Genomic DNA, 20,204 nt, shown 5'->3' with positions numbered 1-20,204 from the left:
TGCGACTCGCAAATTGCAACTCGCAATTTGGTATGCAGAAAGGTGTCTCAGAAACCTTCTGCAACTCGCAATGGGGTCGCAAAGACCCACATCATTAATATTAATGAGGTGGGTCGCAGTTTGCGACCCCATTGCGAGTATGGGCACTCACGGGGTTGGTGGCCTGCTGGAGACAGCAGACCACCATGTCCGTGACTGCTTTTTAATAAAGCAGTTTTTTTTTTTCTACCTGCAGCCCGTTTTCCTTAAAGGAAAACGAGCTGCACTTAGAAAAAAAAACGAAACCTTTTGTTTCGGTATTTTTCAGGGCAGGTAGTGGTCCATTGGACCACTGCCTGCTCTGATTTTTTTTTTTTTTTCCAGACACAAAGGGGAAGGGCCCGTTTGCGACTGGGTTACCATCCACTTCAAGTGGATGGTAACTGCGCTTTCATTTGCGACCGCTTTCGCAGTTGCAAATGAAAATGAATAGCATTGCGAGTCGCAAATAGGAAGGGAACACCCCTTCCTATTTGCGAGTCGGAAATGCATTTTGCGAGTCGGATTCGACTCGCAAAATGCATTTCTGCATACCGGAGAGGCTTTTGAGCCTCGCAAACGGCGTTTTTCGCTGTTTGCGAGGCGCAAAACCCTTTCTACATCTGGCCCTAATTTCCCTGTGATAGTTCCATCCCCTAGCTGAAGAAAATCGTAGGCCTAAATACCTACATTTTTTTGTGTTAAGGTTTTTCTCCCCCTTTATATAAAAGGGGTAGGCCTTCCTTCTACTTTTACCACAGCACATGGTAAATGTTTCCCTTGATTGATTCTTAGATCTAGCTTTCCCATATAATCTGTGAAGGGATTATTCAGATTCTGCAGATGTTTTAGGTTTAAGTCCAATAGTACTGCATCATCCGCATAGAAAAGGATCACTTTGAGCCACTTACCAACTCCGGGGGTATCAGCACTAAGAGACTGAAGTTTGTTAGTAACACCGTTTATATGTAGGGAGAAAAGAAAAGGCACCAGGACACATCATTGGCAGACCCCTCTCTCTATCCCAAATGGTTGTGTTAGTGCTCTCCATGGACCAAATTGTACTTTTAATGTTAAATTACTGTACAAATGTTCTAGCAGAAAAGTTAAATCTTTTAGGGTCCACAGAGAATCCATGCACCTCCATAGTTTGTTATGGTCAACCAAGTCGAAAGAGCAACTAAGGTCCATAAAACACATATTGAGGCTGCCTTCTTTTGCCTTTGTGTATTTTCCCTATAACAAATTCAGGTTGAGACACTGCTCAACCTTCCCCAATTCTTTCTTTTAGCCATATTGGACACTTAAAATATTATTTTCTTCAGCCCACACGTCCAATCTTTCTAAGATGACCCTCCCTAGTAATTTAGCTGAAGAGACAAGAAAAGAGATAGGTTAATAACACTTCGGGTCATTCTTAGATCCTTGACAATTAATGAGTGTGACCAGATGGGGGTAAAAATCTTGCCTTAGCAGCGTTTGGGAACTTAGTTGAATGAGGCGGCAATAGACCTGGAAGAAACTTATAGGTATCCACCAGAACTCCATCTGGGCCTCAGACGTTTCCCATTGGACTTTTGTTCATTGCTGTACCTACCTACTCTAAGGTAAAAACTGCAGGGATCAACTGAGGTGCCAAGGAAGTCATACTCTCTGTAGCTAATCCTTTGAGTGAAAAAAATAATGCCAAAAACTCCACTCAGTCTGTCACTGTTTTTGAGGATTCCAGATTAGGCCCAGCAATATAACTGAACAAAAGGGCATTTATTGTTTTCCAAAATAAAGTATTGTCTTTGGTCTCTGCCGCCTGAATTAGTTTTGCCCAGGCCTCCTCTAGGAGCTCTCTTTTTCTAACATTTAGGTGGTCATTACCACCCTGGCGGACGGTGTTAAAGGTGCGGTAATACTGCAAACAGGCTGGCGGACCAAAAAAGGGAATTATGACCCTGGCGTAAACCGCCAACAAAGACAGCAACTTTAACACACCGCCAGCCACGGCGGTACAGACAAGCAGTGCGGCGGTCACACCCAACAGACAGGCGGAAGACAATGTACCGCCCACAGTATCACACCCCGCCAATCCGCCACCTTTTCCGGGGCGGTTTCACCGTGGATAAAAACACGGCGGAAACAGTTTCTGCAATGGGAAAACGCTCACCTGAACACATCCCACGAGGAAGGAGGACTCCATGGAGCCGGAATTGCAAATCCTACCGGCCCTTGTATTCCTACTCATCTATGAAGACCAACACCGGCGAAGACAACGGTGATTACTGCACCTACGACATAGGGGAGGGGGGAGGCAAAAGTTAGGGGGACACACACGAAACACCCCCACCCCCACCCACGCATAGTACAACACACACACCAATACATTCACAAAATCTCAGGAACAACACACAATCCCCCCGGAAGAATGCAAAGACCAAACTAAATGAGTTCAAACATTGTAAAGTAGCAATATAGATGTCTCAAAAATATACAGATATATCATTAAATCAGTCAAATGTATATACATTACGAGAAGTAGTGCAGATATGCACATATCAATGTCCGTGCATCACTAGTCCAAATATGCGTGGGCGAGGCCCACAAAAGATACCTGTCCACAGATGGAGAGAACACTGCCGGGGCATCAGATAGAAATACTACAGGCACCTCAGGGGGAAGGGAAGGGGGGCACCTCAGCCGGATGACTGCAAAGCCAGATCCACGACGGGGCTCCATGCCCATTGATGTATCCTGGGGAGTGCAAAGCCACAGTCTCTCAAGTCTCTACAGTGGGTGGTTTGCCCACTGTTACATCCTGGGGAGTGCAAAGCCACAGTCTCTCAAGTCTCTACAGTGGGTGGGTTGCCCACTGGACCATCCTGGGGAGTGGAAAGCCACAGTCTCTCAAGTCTCTACAGTGGGTGGGTTGCCCACTGGACCATCCTGTGGAGTGCAAAGCCACAGTTATCGCAAGTAGATAACAGCCTCCACTGGTTCTGTAGGGGGACTGGTGGCCAGACTGGATTAGTCTCCCTGTGACAGTTCCTCTCCCGTCACTGTCCTAGCTGCACATGGGATAACGATGCGAGATGTGGCGGCCTTGTCATCCTTCCCCGGTGAATGCCCTGTTCAGCGGTGCTTTGCCATGGCGGTCTCTGGACTGTTCAGCGGTGCTTTGCCATGGTGGTTCTCGAGTGTTCAGCGGTGCTTTGCCATGGCCGTCTCTGGACTGTTCAGGGGTGCTTTGCCATGGGGGTCTCTGGACTGTTCAGCGGTGCTTTGCCATGGCGGTCTCTGGACTGCTCAGCGGTGCTTTGCCATTGCGGTTCTCGAGTGTTCAGCTGTGCTTTGCCATGGCGGTCTCTGGACTGTTCAGAGGTGCTTTGCCATGGCGGTCTCTGGACTGTTCAGCAGTGCTTTGCCATGGCAGTCTCTGGACTGTGCATTGGTGTGTGGCATGACGTTGCCTGGATTGGGCATTGGTGTGTGGCATGACGTTCCCAGGACTGGGCATTGGTGTGTGGCATGACGTTCCCTGGACTGGGCATTGGTGTGTGGCATGACGTTCCCTCATTGCCCAGCTGGGCTGTGGCAGCCGGGGCCCTCCTGGGCACTGACTCCGGTGGTGGTCTCCTGACCAGTGACGATACTTGGGCTCTCCTGGGCAATGACTCCGGCGGTGGTCTCCTGACCAGTGACGATACTTGGGCCCTCCTGGGCACTGACTCCGGCAGTGGTCTCCTGACCAGTGACGGTACTTGGGCCCTCCTGGGCACTGACTCCGGCGGTGGTCTCCTGACCAGTGACGATACTTGGGCCCTCCTGGGCACTGACTCCGGCGGTGGCGGTGGTCTCCTGACCAGTGACGATACTTGGGCCCTCCTGGGCACTGACTCCTGCGGTGGCGGTGGTCTCCTGACCAGTGACAATACTTGGGCCCTCCTGGGCACTGACTCTGGCGGTGGTCTCCTGACCAGTGACGATACTTGGGCCCTCCTGGGCACTGACTCCGGCGGTGGTCTCCTGACCAGTGACGATACTTGGGCCCTCCTGGGCACTGACTCCGGCGGTGGTCTCCTGACCAGTGACGATACTTGGTCCCTCCTGGGCACTGACTCTGGCGGTGGTCTCCGAACCAGGAACGACGGTGCTGGCGGTGGCGTCCCGACCGCCGGGAAGGATGCCGCCCTTCTCTGCCGTGATGCTCACACCAGGCTGTGCAGACTTCCTCTGGCCCTTCCCCACCTTTGGAGGAGTCACAGCTGACTGCAATCCCCCTGGAACCCCTGTGAGTTGTTTTGCCTCCAGGAGTCTGCACACGGTCCCGTCGGCCACCTTCCAATTTCAGAGCCTTTACAGGGGGTGGGCTGCCAGTGCCTTGGCTCCGGGTCACACTGCCTGCCCTAGTGGCCGGTGCACTCCACACACCTTGAACAGGCACCACTGGTACTGGAGGCTTTTTGGCTGAGGCGCTACGACGGGACTGATGAATTGGAGGGGGGGTGGGGGCAAAAAGGTCAATTTTACAGAGGGACAGTTTCTGACGAACACTGGGATGGGTAGTTGGAGGGGGACTGGGAGTGGAGGAAGAGGAGGTGGTTGTAGGAGGTGTCACTTTAGGTGTTTTGGGTGCAGGTGCAGGTACGGAGGCTGTTGTGAGGTGGATGGATGTTGGGTGTGTGGTTGCTGGCGTTTGTGTACTTTGGGTGGGGGCGTCACAGACACACTGGGAGAGGACACAGGGGACGTGTAAATGGGAGTGGAGGTGGTGAGTGCAGGTGAGCGGGTTGTGGTGCTGGGTGTCCTGGTGCGATTCCTGGTGCCTGTAGATGTAGTGCATGCAGGTGAGAGTGTAGACGACACTGGGAGGGAGGAGGCAGACGACGAGGAGGGGGACACAGTGGAGGCAGTGGCTGTTGGTGTGTCTGCATGTGTGTGATTCTTGTTTGAGTGCCTGTGGGTTGTGTGGTGCCTATGTTTGCCAGAGCTTCCTTTGGGTGTTGACGTGTGTGCATGCTGGTCTGTAGGTGTGCTTGGGATGGGCTGGGGTACAGGGGATTGGGTCTGGGTGTAGGAGGTTGGAGGGGGGAGGCTAGACACATGGGACAATGGCTGCCATCAGTGCTGAGGCCAGAGATTGCAGGGTTCGCTGAAGGGCAGCCTGACCAGAATGAATGCCCTCCAGGAATGCATTACCGTGTTGCAACTCTCTTTCTACACCCTGGATGGCATTCACAATGGTAGACTGCCCAACAGTGAGTGACCTGAGGAGGTCAATGGCCTCCTCACTGAGGGCAGCAGGGGTGACTGGGGCAGGGCCTGAGGTGCCTGGGGTGAAGGTGATGCCCACCCTCCTGGGTGAGCGGGCACGGGGCGAACGCTGAGGGGCTGCTGGGAGGGCGGTGCTGGTAGGGGAGGTGGCAGCTGTACCTGTAGAAGTGGGGCACACAGATGGTGCCGCCACCACAAGGGAGCTCCCATCGGCGGACGAGTCCGTGTCGCTGGTTGGTGATCCGGTGGCCGACGTGAAGCTCCCCTCGCCCTCCGTCCCACTGGTGCATTCAGAGTCCGTGGTGTGGCCCTCCATGGCCATGTGGGATGCAGCTCCCTCGTGCTCCGGTGCCACTGTACCTCCGCCTGATGATGCTGATGCACAAAAGAGCAGGAAAAGCACAAAAAGGTGGGGGGGGGGAGACAGAAGGAGATCAGGTTGAGTGCATGGCATACCGCTACCGTTGGTGGACAATACAGACACAGCTGCCCCCTGCACTACGCCGTGCTCCTGGCCTCTGCAGATGCAATTCCTGGGATCTGGCCTACATGGCAATTGTGGACATTTGCACACATGGATGTCACGGGGGCATCTATACCTGTACTTGGCACTATGCTGCGGTGGGGTAGAGTGCCACATGGCCTGCATTACAGAAGGGCCTAGTCTACGTATATCTGCCTGGCCTAGCTACACCCACAGTCCTCCTCCCCACCCAGACCCCTCCACTGCGCGCAAAGTCTGCAGAATGAGGTTGTACTCACCCCCTTGTGTCTGCTGTGATGCCCTCAAGCACCCATCCAACTCAGGGTAGGCCACCGCCAGGATCCGGAACATCAGGGGGGTCATGGTGCGCGGGCACCCCTCCCACGTTGGGAGGCCATCCCCAGCTGAGCCTCTGCCGTCTTCTTGCTGCAGCTGCGAATGTCCTCCCATCTCTTCTGGCAGTGGGTGCCCCGTCTCTGGTGGGCCCCCAGGGTCCGGACGTCCTTGGCGATGGTACGCCAAATGTCCTTCTTCTGGTGGGTGCTGACATACATGACATGCACAAGGGAAGAAGAGAAAACATTACCAACTGCACCGTAGATGTAAGTGTCCCCCCTCCCTACCCTTGCCATTTGGCACATGCAATCAAGTTCCCTGAACTCTGCCCCCTTCCCTCCTACAACCAGCCCTCTCCACCCAGGCCTAGCCCATACAACGTGCTCCCTGTGTACTTACCTGTTGGTCTGGAGGACCGTAGAGTAGCTTTTGTGTTTGGTGTTGTCTTCTGTGTAACTGTGGGTACATACCTTGCATCAATTTGACTCGGTCGTCGCTGTTGTCCTTCCTAGGCACCGTCAGCTGGGACATTTGAGAAGATGGCAGAATCCTCCGGTGTACCGACCGCTGGTGGACCTGCTGACAATGGAGGAGCGACATGTCATCGTCACCTACCCGTTTGACCGTGCCACAATCCAGGAACTATGTACCCAGTTGGAGCCAGACCTGATGTCACCAATCCACCATCCCACTGGAATCCCCCCTGATGTGTAGGTGCTGTCAGTGCTCCATTTCCTTGCAAGTGGGTCTTTTCAGACAACAGTGGCCATGGCATCAGGGATGTCCCAGCCTATGTTTTCCAACGTCCTGTCCAGAGTTTTGTCTGCCCTGCTGAAACACGTAAGGAGATACATCATTTTCCCTGAGGTGGAAGATTTGGCTACAGTGAAAGGTGACTTCTATGCCCTTGGACATATCCCCAACATCATAGGTGCTATTGATGGGACCCATGTAGCTCTGCCCCCCCCCCCCCACAGGAGTGAACAGGTGTACAGGAACATGAAGAGTTATCATTCTATGAATGTACAGATGGTCTGTTTGGCAGACCAGTACATCTCCCAGGTAAATGCTATGTTCCCTGGCTCAGTGCATGACGCCTACATCCTGCGGAATAGCAGCATCCCTGATATGATGGGTCAACTCCAGAGGCACCGTGTGTGGCTATTAGGGGACTCTGGTTACCCCAACCTGTCCTGGCTATTGATCCCAGTGAGGAATCCCAGGACCAGGGCAGAGGAACGGTACAATGAGGCCCATGGGCGGACTAGGAGGGTGATCGAACGGACCTTCGGCCTCCTGAAGGCCAGGTTCAGGTGTCTCCACATGACAGGTGGTTCCCTATTCTACTCACCGAAGAAGGTGTGCCAGATCATCATCGCCTGCTCGATGCTTCACAATCTTGCATTGCGACGCCAGGTGCCTTTTCTGCAGGAGGATGGTCCAGATGACGGTGTCGTGACAGCTGTGGAGCCTGTGGACAGTGATGAGGAGGAAGCTGAGGAAGAAGACAACAACAACAGGGAGTCAGTCATACAGCAATATTTCCAGTGACACACAGGTGAGAACATTTTCATTTTTACCATTACATTCACTGTCACACGTCTTCCTCTATCCTGTGTGTTATTTTATAGCATTATTTGGTAACTGGGTTGTTCCTTTCCATTACGGTTTCACAGGTGTGGTTACCAACGTGTGTCATCTGCATGCATCCTTCAAGGACTTGTGATGTATGACATAGTTATGTTGCTTTTACAAGTAGAAACGCATTTTGACACTGTCATTGATAATACATATTACCAAATCATAGACTGACTCCAGATTGTTTTGTGGTTCAAGGGTGTTTATTGAAGTGCTCAGAAATGGAGGGGGGTTGGAAAATGGTGAGTGGGGATGTTGGAGGAATGTCCATGGCAGGGTCCAGTCTATTAGTCACACAGGTGCACTGCCCATCTGGGCATAGGAAGTGGAGCTGGGGCAGTTTAAGTATGGACAGGGTAACAAAGTGGGACAGTGGGAGGACAATCAGGGTGGTCTCATTTCCTGGCGGGGGTCTTGCCATCTTGCTCTGTCCTGTTCCTGGATCTCAGGGACCGCTTGCGTGGTGGTTGTCCGTCTGCAGGGGGTGGGGTGCTGGTGTGGTGGTCCTGTGGTGGGGCGTCCTGTCCACTAGTGCCGGCGGAGGTGGTGGGCAGTTCATCGTCCTGGCTAGTGTCAGGGGCCCCTTGGAGTGCCACGGTGTCCCTCAAGGTCTGCTGTATGTCCTTCAGCACCTCTACGATGGTGCCCAGGGCGGAGCTGATGGTCCTGTGCTCCTCCCTAAACCCCAAATACTGTTCCTCCTGCAGGCGCAGGGTCTCCTGAAACTTGTCCAGGACCGTCGCCATCGTCTCCTGGGAGTAGTGGTATGCTCCCATGATGAAGGATAGGGCCTCGTGGAGAGTGGGTTCCCTTGGCCTGTCCGCCCCCTGTCGCACAGCAGCCCTCCCAGTTCCCCTGTGTTCCTGTGCCTCTGTCCCCTGGACCGTGTTCCCACTACCACTGCCCCCAGGTCCCTGTTGTTGTTGGGGTGGTGGGTTACCCGGGTTCCCTGTAGTGGTGGACACACTGCTGATTGACCTGTCCTGGGTACGGAGGTTTGGGCCCGCTGGGTGGGTGCTGTGCTGGTGTTACCAGAGGGTGGAAGGTCAGTGTTGGGCTGTGCCTGTGCAAGGGGAACCAACTGTCCCGAGGCCCACGATGGTCCGGGCTGGTCATCAGGTTCCAGTAGGGCAGAGCTGCTATCGTCACTGATGGCCTCTTCTGTGGGTGGAGTGGAGTTGTCTGGACCCTCCGGGGTGGTGACGGTCCTTCGTAATCCTGCTGGGGCATAAGGACATGATTATTGTATGTGTGTGTGTCATGGTGTGCAATTGGTGGGTGACCGTGTACCCCAGTGCAAGCATTCCTGTGTGGGGGTTGGGTGATGATGGTTGGGGGGGTATGTGCATTAAGCATGCTTTAGTGATGGGTGTCCATGCTTAGTTGGGTCATGCAGGGCTTGGTGTTGGGATGTGTGGTTTGTGTTATGAGTACATTAGTGAGGATTTGGAGTGATAGGGGAGGGGGTGAGGGTGGGGGTGTGTGATAGCATGCAGGTAGGGTGGGGGATATGAAGGTTATGAATTGACTTACCAGTGTCCATTCCTCCACCGACTCCTCCGAGGCCCTCTGGATGCATGATGTCAAGACTTGCTCCTCCCATGTTGTTAGTTGTGGGGGAGGAGGTGGGGGTCCACCGCCAGTCCGCTGAACCGCGATGTTGTGCCTGGAGACCGCAGAACGCACCTTCCCCCGTAGGTCGTTCCACCTCTTCCTGATGTCCTCCCTATTTCTTGGGTGCTGTCCCACAGCGTTGACCCTGTCTACTATTCTGCGCCATAGCTCCATCTTCCTGGCTATGGATGTGTGCTGCACCTGTGAGCCAAATAGCTGTGGCTCTACTCGTAGGATTTCCTCCACCATGACCCTGAGCTCCTCCTCGGAAAAGCGGGGGTGTCTTTGGCGTGACATGGGATGGTGTGGGTGATGTGTGGGGAGGTGTATGTGTTGATGAGTGTGGTGATGTGTAGTGGTGTGTGGTGTTTTGTGCGTGGATGTTGTGTTGGTGATGGTGTTGGGTGCCTCTGTGTGGTGGGATTGTCTGATCTGTGCTGTGTCTCTGGCCTTCGTGATTAATTTTTGGTCGTAGGGGTTTGTGGGTGATGTGGGTGTGTGTTTTATATTGCGTTGGGTGTGTGGGAGTGATGTTTGTATGTGTATCAGGTGTGTGTATTTTGAATTGTCCAATGTGGCGGTGTTTTGGAGATGTGTGTGTATTTTGAGCGTGGCGGTGTGTACCGCCAATGGAATACCGCGGTTGAAAGACCGCCGCGTGGATTCGTGGGTCGTAATAGCATTGGCGTGTTTCTGTTGGCGTGGAGGTGGAGGTTTTGTTTTTGCCAGTTTATCACTGACCTTTGGTGTGGCGGAGTTGTGTGGGTGTCTGAATTTCGGCGGATTCCGAGCTGTGGGTCATAATAGCTGTGGCGGAATTCCGAGGCTGCGGCGGTGTTTTGGCGGTCTTCTGCACGGCGGTAAGCGGCTTTTACTGCCAATGTTGTAATGACCCCCTAAGTGCCTTATTATACTTTGGTAAATTACAGTAGGGTCCCTTGGGTGTGAGTGTAGAGATCTGATAAGATTATTTCAGGCACAGGTGTAGTTCTGACTAAAATAGCCTCTGCTCTTGTTCCCCTTGCCCTTGGACACCCTAGTCAAAAGTTGGATTATAGAGTTAGAGATGGACATATGGGCTTCTATAGTCTGCTCACAGTCATCTTCCTGGGCCAGGGCGGTTAAGAAGTGGCCAATAGTCATAGTTACCATGTCTATAGTAAATTTGGAGGGATTCACACTTGTCCATTTAATTTTCATACCATTCTGCCCTACTGGGGTAATATTTGATATTCTACCTGTTGAGGTTACTATTTGCAACCACATTTGTATTGTTAAAATCACTGGATTATGGTCACATATACAATCACCCCCACCTGGTAATTAGTAAGTGCAATCCTTTTATTCTCTGATGCAACAATATGATTGATTTTACTATTGTCTCCTCTTCCAATAAAGGGGGGAAGTTGAAATTCTTAATTAAACAGTAGCTATCTCGCATATTTAGATTATATTTAAACGTTAGATTGTTTAAAGCTGTTCCATATGGACAACGTCTAAAGTGATCAGTGTCATTATCCTTGGTGTCAGTAGGGCCACACACCTCTTGGGGGAAAAAAGAACACTTGGTAACATTAAAATCCCCAGCACAAATCATATATACATCCTTTGAGTGGTGACAGATAAAACAATTCAAATCTTTTTCTAGAGCTTTAACCAGTTCGCACCTTGAAGAATCAAATATATTGTTGTAGAAGTGTATCACTAGGATATCTGGGTGACCATTTGAAGTTAAATAGCACACATTAATAGTGAGGTGACAATAACATTGTTTTGGTTACTCTTAGTAATATCCTGGTAGAGACTAATACAAGAAGCCTTTCTTTGGCCCTACCCATATTGGATTGGGCGGCTGGTGTTCAAAAATATGTAAACCCATCAACCTCAAATGTATTTCAAAGCCAAGTGTTTTTTTTAATACAGAGGGCATCATTATGAGTTTGGCCAATGGTTTAGGCCGTCCGCCAAACTTCTGATGGGGAGGTTGCCGCCATAGTGGCTACCTCCCAGTGGGACCCATTAAGAGTTTCCCGCTAGGTCAGGTTTCCGCCCGCTGGCCTAGTGGGAAACAGTCTACAGCATTGTCATTGTCGTAATTGAGCCGATGTCAATGCTGTAGGATGCAGGATGCACCAGCACCCTCCCAATGTTAACTGTCTGCACAGCAGACAGTGGACATTCCGATGGTGATGACAGAAACACATTCTGGCGGACACACATTCTCTGACAGCCTTTTCATGGCAGTCATAATTCAGATTTGGAATTCCGCAAACCGCCAGACCGCCGGGATCTCTGATCCTGGTGGTGCTGGCGGGCCCACCACGGCACGACTGCTGTGGTCATAATGTGGTGCTCGGACTGCTGCATTGACAAAGGTCCGACCGCCACCACGAGTCTGGCGGTCAAGTAACCGCCAGACATGTAATGATCCCCATACTATCAGAGCCTAATTTACATATTTTAGCATATCTTCGAGATTAGGTTTACAAGCTACTCCAGCTACATTCCTAGAAACGATAAGTATTTCTGACAGATCATCTTCACATTTATCAAGTATTTCTCGACCCACACCATCCTGATCAGTATTTGACAGTTGTAATCTGTAACTTGTAACCCCCCCTTAGAAGATTCCAAGTTAGCCTCTAATTATGTCATTCAAATAAAATCATTGGTTGCTCATTAGAAAGCATTCTATTCACTCCTTAACTTGAAAACATACCGATTCCCTTCTGTTTTCACCACCGCTGACTTCCAGGCTCGGATTTAAATTCTGTCTTGAAGCAGTTATGGAGTTTTTCCGTGGCTGCTACTTGTAACTCCATGCAAAGGGAAATGAAGCTACATCTTGGCCCATATTATTGATGTATGTGTGCATGTTTGCAGTGATAAAGAGAAAAATTGAACAGAAAGCAAAAGAGCACTTGACATTAACGGGAGTGGGAGATGATATAACATCTTGGACATGTAATTGGCATAAATTACAATTCAGATATTTATAATCGCAATGCATTTCACATATTTGTAAGTGTTCCAGGCACTGGGAAATGAAGTGATTTACCCAAAATCACATAACTTTCAGTCAAGTGTTGAAGTCTGGATTAAAGCCAGTCCACAAAATCAGCATTTTATAGTCTGCACAGCACATTTACTCCCATGCAACCTCTACTTCTGAAGTGAGCCTGGGAAATTGGGCTTAAACTCCATTCTTCTGACAGAAGAATCAAAAAGTTAAAGTTATACTCAGTCAACATTTTGCTTCAACTAGCAGATGCTCCCTGATTTATTCATGTAAAATGTCTCCTCTGAACAACTGAATGGTGCAAGAAACCCTCTTGTCACTAGGATTCTATAGTGTCTCTATTGACCACTCATACAAAAGTTCCTAATTGCACTTGGATAGCTTTAGAAGACTATTTTAGATACTAATAGTTCCTCATGCAACTCACAAACTATTTTTGTATTGATATTTGTAACCTTACCTGCCTTAATTTTTGAGGGAGTTCAGATTAATCTGGTCTACATTTATGTATTCCTAAACTGACATCATTCATTGTTTTTAATGGGATTGTAGCTATTTGTCCTACATTGTTTGGGTATAGGTCTTTGTTTGACTACTATAGACTGGGAAGCATAGCCATGTGTTGTTTACTAATTCAGTAAATTAGGGAAACAGCTGCAAACCAGCAAGTGTAGTGTATAATGATTTGAAAAAGAGCGGTAAACTAAAATTTTGTCTGATAATAACAATACAGAACCACTGAGGAAAGCGATACATTTTGGAAGCTGGAGTAGGTAAAAAAGCTAAATCTCCTGTGTTAAATTCTTCATAGTATTGTTATGCACAAGTTAGCATAGGCATCTGATGAAACTGATCCAAATTCAATTAGCATGACGAAAAATGTAGGGGCAATGTATAGAATTTATCAAGCATGTTTTATTTAAGGTTCGAGGTAATGTCAGTGCAATAAAATCATTGTGTTAGGTACTGCACCCTTGCATAACTTGTTTTTTTTACCTGTCTTGCACCGTCCTCAACACCCATTTGAGTAATACTTAGTAGTGCATTGCTCCTCCACTTGGGGGTTGGGGAAGGGATGTCACCTCTATGAACATCTCCTACCAACGGTGCTACCATGGACTGTTCTTTATGGAAGTAGGCGCAAGTCACTGTGAAACTGGATTGGCAATTTGGAGCCACCTAGTACTCTACTACTACTTTTGGGATTCCTCTTTGCTTATGGAGACTAAGAAGTTGACAGATTCTTGGGGAGGCTACTGGGCCTCCACTGAGCTGTCCTGCTTCTCATTCCTCAAATCCTGAGCACTCCACTACTGCCTTGAGTTCTCCCCATGCTGCTGTATGAAGGCATTATGTGTATCTTATGGTGAGCTCTTGTAAAAGGATGTCCTTGGATTACAAAATATTTTAAGTATAGAGGAAGGTGATTGTTTATTGTAAGAGACTGATAATCTCATTGGCAGAATCATATTTTTGAGGGGTTTACATAAGATAAATACCATAGATATGGTAATAGATAATTTGTAGTAATGGATTTGGGTATAACAAATGACTATACATTTCTGTAAGAATGTGACTATTCTGTGATAAAAATTAAAATATATATTAATCATTCTGACCATCTCAGGTGGACCAGATCCTGTCTGAATTTCATCTGCAAGAGGATGATCTGAAGAAGCTTATGAGAAGGATTCAGAAGGAGATGGAGAGAGGCCTCCGCCTTGAGACACACGAGGAAGCCAGTGTGAAAATGCTGCCCACCTATGTACGCTCCACCCCAGATGGCTCAGGTAACAGAATAAAATTAGTTTTCATAAATGTGGCTCTTCTGATATTTGATCTGTTATGGCCTGCAACAATTGTAACCTATTCAAGAGAGTTTCTGAGCCTCAAAAATTGCCCATGGAGTTTCTAGATGCCACATGCTAGGTATGAATAATTTAACCTCCCTCCAGCCTGTTGGCAGTACAACCGCCACTTTACACTCACCAATGGGGTCATAATGACCACTATAGTTTCTTCGTGAGGAAAGATAAATCTTTTTAACAAGTGACAGGGCTCTCAGTGGGATTTGTGGATTTAATGTAACTCCATCAAGAGCAAAAATCTCTATGAAAAGATAAGAACAAAAAACGTACTTGAAAAAGAGGAATTGAAAAGGGTTGATAGTCTCCGGAAGGTACTTACACAACATTTTATGATTTGATTAGACACAAAAGAAATCATATCAGACTAATTTAGTATGACACAAAATTAAGCAAAATGTTTATGAAATATGGATGATATATTATGAGAACGGGGTGAATCTAGTAATGGAAGTTTTTAAAGCGACAGCTGATGAAAAAGAAAAACAAAGATTAAGGAATCCCAAAAAAAGGAACAAATACTTGCATAAACTATACAAACTGTACATATGTGTTGAGAGGAAAGCTAGTGTGCACCCTTACCTACGCAAAAAATTGAGACTCCCTCATTATGTATCATGTGAGAGAAACAGAGTATCTTTGATATTAAGGGGGTCATTACAAGTTTGACGGGTGGAAAAGGCTACCTGTCAAACGCCTGTGGTCAGGTTGCCACCAGTGCGGCCGCCTTCCCCCAGGCCCCATTACGAGTTCCCTGCTGGCCCAGCGGGGAACAGCCCACAACATTGCTGCGGTGCGTAGGGTGCAACAGACTCTTGTGAAAAGTGCCACAGGCTGGCTTTTGGGGTCCCTGCACTGCCCATGCTAAGTGCATGGGCAGTGCAGGGGCCCCCGCTAGCATTTTCATGGCGGAGCAGCAAGCCATGTAAATGCTGGCGGAGAGGGGGATCGTAGTACCCAGGGTCGTGCTGCATGCAGCGCTGCACTGACAGATTAGGATCGCCAGCACGGCCAATCCTGCCATTAGAGGGAAACTGGCGGTGCTGGCAGTCCGACCATGGCTGAACCGCGATGGTCATAATGTGGCGGTCTGACCCAATTAATCTCAAATGAACATAAGATTTAAGGTTAAAAAAATTTAAAGACACTGTTGGTAAATAGGTTTTGGAAAAAAAGCATACCAGTTGTCAGACATTAGATTTCTTGTGTTGAAATTAATAAAGAATTGGAGGCATTATAATGGAAAAAATCCAGAGGAGAGAAATTTTCTTGATTACATTTTGGGTACTGTGATCCAGTGATGTCTTAATAAAAAGCAGGATTTAAGTTGTTATCTTTACAATTTCTTTAATGTTAAATATTTAAAGAACAGAATTGAAAAAGTGTAATATATGTTGTAATTAAAAAGATATAGCGTTTGTGTGAAATGCATGACCCAAATTGGTGTTCTGAATTTTTCCCTTGAAGAGAGAATATTCAAAGACTGGTAATCAAGAAATGACCAGTGTTAGAAATGGGGTCTTTGGTTGGCAGTCAGGTTACCCCCTGTCCAAGCAAGGACCCTCACTCTAGTCAGGGTAAAAGAGAATCACCCTCAGCTAACCCCCTGCTTACCCCCTTGGTAGCTTGGCATGAGCAGTAGGCTTAACTTCAGAGTGCTAGGTCTAAAGTATTTGTACCAACTCACACAGTAACTTAATGAAAACACTACAGAATGACACAACACAGGTTTAGAAAAATAGAGAATATTTATCTAAACAAAACAAGACCAAAACAACAAAAATCCACAATGCACAAGTCAAGTTATCAATAAAAATGCAAAAAGAGTCTTTATGTAGTTTAAAACACACCCTAACACTGTTACCGTGAAAATGTACCTTGGGTGCGTCAAAAATAACCCTGCACGGGCGAGTGTGTGTAAAAAAGGGCTTGCGATGCGTCTATTTCACTCACGAGTGAGACCTTGCGTCGTTTCTCCTTTCGTCTGGTCGGGCGCATCATTTCTTCTCTCCACAGGACAGCAATGCGTCGATCCGTTCAGCACTCTCGGGTCCGGGCAGGCCTTGCGTTGATTTGCACACCCAGCGGTGTTTGCGTCGGAAATCCAGCTGCACGATGATCTAAAAACCACGCAGTGCTGGTTGCTATCTCACCAGCCTCCGTCAGCTATGCGGCGTGTTGTGTCTCCAGCTCCGTGTGTTGATTCTTCAGTCGCGTTACAGTCGAGCGTCGATTTTCAGCCGCGAAGCTGGCGCCGCATCGATTTCTCAGCCGCAGATCGGAGTCGCATCCATCTTTTCCCCGCATGGCGTTCTGTGCGTGGATTTCTTCCTCTTAGGCTGCCAGCTTCTCCTTTCAGGGTCCCAGGAACTGGATGGGCACCACAGGGCAGAGTAGGAGTCTCTGCAGAGACTCCAGGTGCTGGCAGAGAGAAGTCTTTGCTGTCCCTGAGACTTCAAATAACAGGAGGCAAGCTCTAAATCAAGCCCTTGGAGATCTTCACAAGATGGAAGGCACACAAAGTCCAGTCTTTGCCCTCTTACTTTGGCAGAAGCAGCAACTGCAGTATAGCTCCACAAAACACAGTCAGGCAGGGCAGCTCTTCTTCCTCAGCTCTTCTCCAGGCAGAGGTTCCTCTTGGTTTCCAGACGTGTTCTAACGTCTGTGGTTTTGGGTGCCCTTCTTATACCCATTTTCTCCTTTAAATAAGGCCTACTTCAAAGCAAAGTCTCTCTTGAATGTGAAATCCTGCCTTACCTAGGCCAGGCCCCAGACACGCACCAGGGGGTTAGAGACTGCATTGTGTGAGGGCGGGCACATCCCTTTCAGGTGTGAGTGACCACTCTTCCATTCCCTCCTAGCACAGATGGTTCATCTGGATATGCAGGCTACACCCCAGCTCCCTTTGTGTCACTGTCTAGTGTGAGGTGCAACCAGCCCAACTGTCAAATTGACGCAGACAGGGAATCCACAAACAGGCAGAGTCACAGAAATGGTATAAGCAAGAATATGCTCACTTTCTAAAAGTGGCATTTTCAAACACACATTCTTAAAATCAACTTTACTAAAAGATGTATTTTTAAATTATGAGCTCAGAGACCCCAAACTCCACAAGTCCATCCGCTCCCAAAGGAAATCTACATTTTAATCAGATTTAAAGGTAGCCCCCATGTTAACCTATGAGAGGGACAGGCCTTGCAACAGTGAAAAACGAATTTAGCAATATTTCACTGTCAGGACATATAAAACACATTCCTATATGTCCTACCTTAACCATACACTGCACCTTGCCCTTGGGGCTACCTAGGGCCTACCTTCGGGGTGCCTTACATGTAAGAAAGGGGAACGTTTAGGCCTAACAAGTGGGTACACTTGCCAAGTCGAATTTACAGTTACAACTGCACACACAGACACTGCAGTGGCAGGTCTGAGACATGATTACAGAGCTACTTATGTGGGTGGCACAACCAGTGCTGAATCCCACTAGTAGCAGTTGATTTATAGGCCATGGGCACCTCTAGTGCACTGTACTAGGGACTTACTAATAAATCAAATATGCCAATCACGGATAGACCAATTATATACACATTTTGTAAAGGAGCACTTGCCCTTTAGCACTGGTTAGCAGTGGTAAAGTGCCCAGAGTAACAAAAACAGAGTCCAGCACACATCAATAACCTGGGAAACAGAGGCAAAAAGTTAAGGGAGACCAAGTCTAACAACTAGGAATTGTCTGTCGAGTTAGAAAAAAACGTCTCTAGCCGAAGTGTAGAAAGAAGATAGAAGGGCCGGACTGACATAGTGAATAAGTGCTAAAAAAAAAGGACATTAAATATGGTGCTTGTAGGAGCTCTCTCTACTTAAGAAAAGGGCATTGCTCTACAGGTTTTTGAAAGGCATTGCGGATAATGGTTGTGTAATTCTTCTAATTGAGAAGGAGTTATTGAGAAGAAGTTACCACATGAGTACATGATTGCTAAAGGATTCAGAGTGCCTAGTTCGTATTTCTGGTTAACCATTAAGAGGATGGTTACAGCCCTTCATAACCGACCCAGAACATGAAGAACATTGACGTACTATTAAACGAAAATAATGGAGGGCGGATGTTATTAATTGATAAAAGGCTTTATTCTGTATGGTATAAGTTGCAGCATAACCTGTTAACGTTTTTGAGGTGAACATCTTGTTATTATTGTAGCAATGTCCATTCTTGTGTATGTCAGATTTTGAAGAAAATTGCCAATTCTGATTGTCTCCTCTGGACAGGCACACAGTTAAATAATATTTTATTGTGTTATATAATATTTTATTGTTCAGTTAATAAAAACCAGTACACAACTAAAATCAGGTTTAAAAAGGCAAATATATATAAACATTAATTGAGATGATCGTTACAAATACATACTGGGTACAATGAACATTAATTTAGCAGGTTTGCACTATTAGCAAGCCCATTTCATATTTGCTTTAGCCTGCATATTTGGATTTATAAGCATACTGGTTGTGTGTGCCACACATTGCACAAATTTACAACACAGATGTTCTTTTCAGAAAGACATAAAATCAGTATTTGGCAACAAGTTCTTATTTGTGAGTCCAGAAAGTCTGGCGTTAACAGTTTCCTTTGTATGTCAGTCAAAAGAGTCAGATACAGAGGACGTGCAAAATGGTCTCAGCCTTAGAACTACATAATCGGCATGTCGTAGGCCAAGTGTGTTTCCAGCTTGGTATGTGCTCTTATGTAAGGGTATGTCAGTTACTGATGTATTGAAAACAATCCTGCTCACTTACGTTTGTGCCAGGTGTTTTAGAAATAATCTAATCACTGACCAGGCATGGCACTTTTTTGCCAATTGGGTTTTGTCTTGTTGGAGTCAAAGAGATTTTATAAACATACTGACCATTTTTTGAAGTTTGCTGGTGACATGGAAATCCTGTTTACTAATCCCCAAAAGGAGACAAGCTGTGGAGGTTTGAATGATCTAAAGGCGGCGAGTCTGCTTCTAGGAAAACAAAGTTGCAGAATTCCAGTCTGGCCGCAATAGTGGCTTGCAAAATCTATTTCCATTGATGTCTCTGAATAAAATTTAGCATTTTCTTAAGCATCTTAAGGAGAAAGAAGCAGTTAGACATAGTTTTTGAGATGTGTCGAAAATTAGCCTTAGTTTTTTTTGCAGAGAAGGTCGGGGATGTGTAGGGCAAGCTCACCACCACTTGGAGTTCTAAATAGAGGTATCTCCAAACACTAGTATTACAGTTTAGGAGGAGTCGAGACTGAGAGAGTTGCAGTTCATCCAGTCGGCTGAAGAAGACAACCAGTTGTGAAATATAGATTGAAGAGTTAGAAAATACCCATCTAATCTTGGTATTCACTGGGTATCACCCACAAAAGAAAACCTCTTGTCATACTCATACAATCTTTTAACCATCTCTTTTAGCTGACTTCCGCAAACAACTTTGTGCTATCAAAAGGAATCTTCAATATGAGGCCTTTCAGTGTCAAATCAGCTTTCTAAGACCTCATCCAAATTTGGTATGTGGTCACAACAGAGGAACCTGTTGCTGTACTTAGGGAGTGATCGGAAATATCTTGGTGGAAGTGCACTTGCTGTACCATTGTAACCAATTTAGAAGTCAATTCAACACCTTGCTCCAGATGTTCTGCCAAATTCTGAAAGTTGTAAATTAAAGACTGAATAGAGAAGCTTGGGGTTGGTGCTACACTGATATAAGCTCCTTTTACTCCCAAATCAGCTTTTTTGTTGCCCTTTTAAGTCGAGGCAACTTCTTCTGATATTATAGAGCCTTGCATTGCTAACCCTGGCATCAATGAGTCAACTTTAACCATGGTAGGAAGCTCCTTGGTAAACCCTTGAATAGGATATCCTCTGCAGAGAAAATGAGGAAAAGAGTGTTTATACACCTCTTTCCGTTCCGCTGCATACCCTTCTTAATTACACCATGAAGG

The 20,204-nt window shown here is 47.4% G+C and overlaps 1 protein-coding gene across 1 annotated transcript in view; it reads left to right on the top strand.

The window, feature by feature from the left end:
- The window catches only part of GCK (glucokinase), a 177,428-nt gene that overhangs the window by 44,463 nt on the left and 112,761 nt on the right, over positions 1 to 20,204 (top strand). The window contains exon 2 of the mRNA XM_069214259.1: positions 13,999 to 14,161. Coding sequence (XP_069070360.1) covers positions 13,999 to 14,161 — 163 coding nt within the window. The remainder of the gene's footprint in view (positions 1 to 13,998; positions 14,162 to 20,204) is intronic.

This window comes from Pleurodeles waltl, chromosome 11, assembly GCF_031143425.1.
Source record: "Pleurodeles waltl isolate 20211129_DDA chromosome 11, aPleWal1.hap1.20221129, whole genome shotgun sequence".
In the NCBI taxonomy this organism is placed as follows: domain Eukaryota; kingdom Metazoa; phylum Chordata; class Amphibia; order Caudata; family Salamandridae; genus Pleurodeles; species Pleurodeles waltl.
This window is presented reverse-complemented; position numbering and strand designations above follow the sequence as displayed.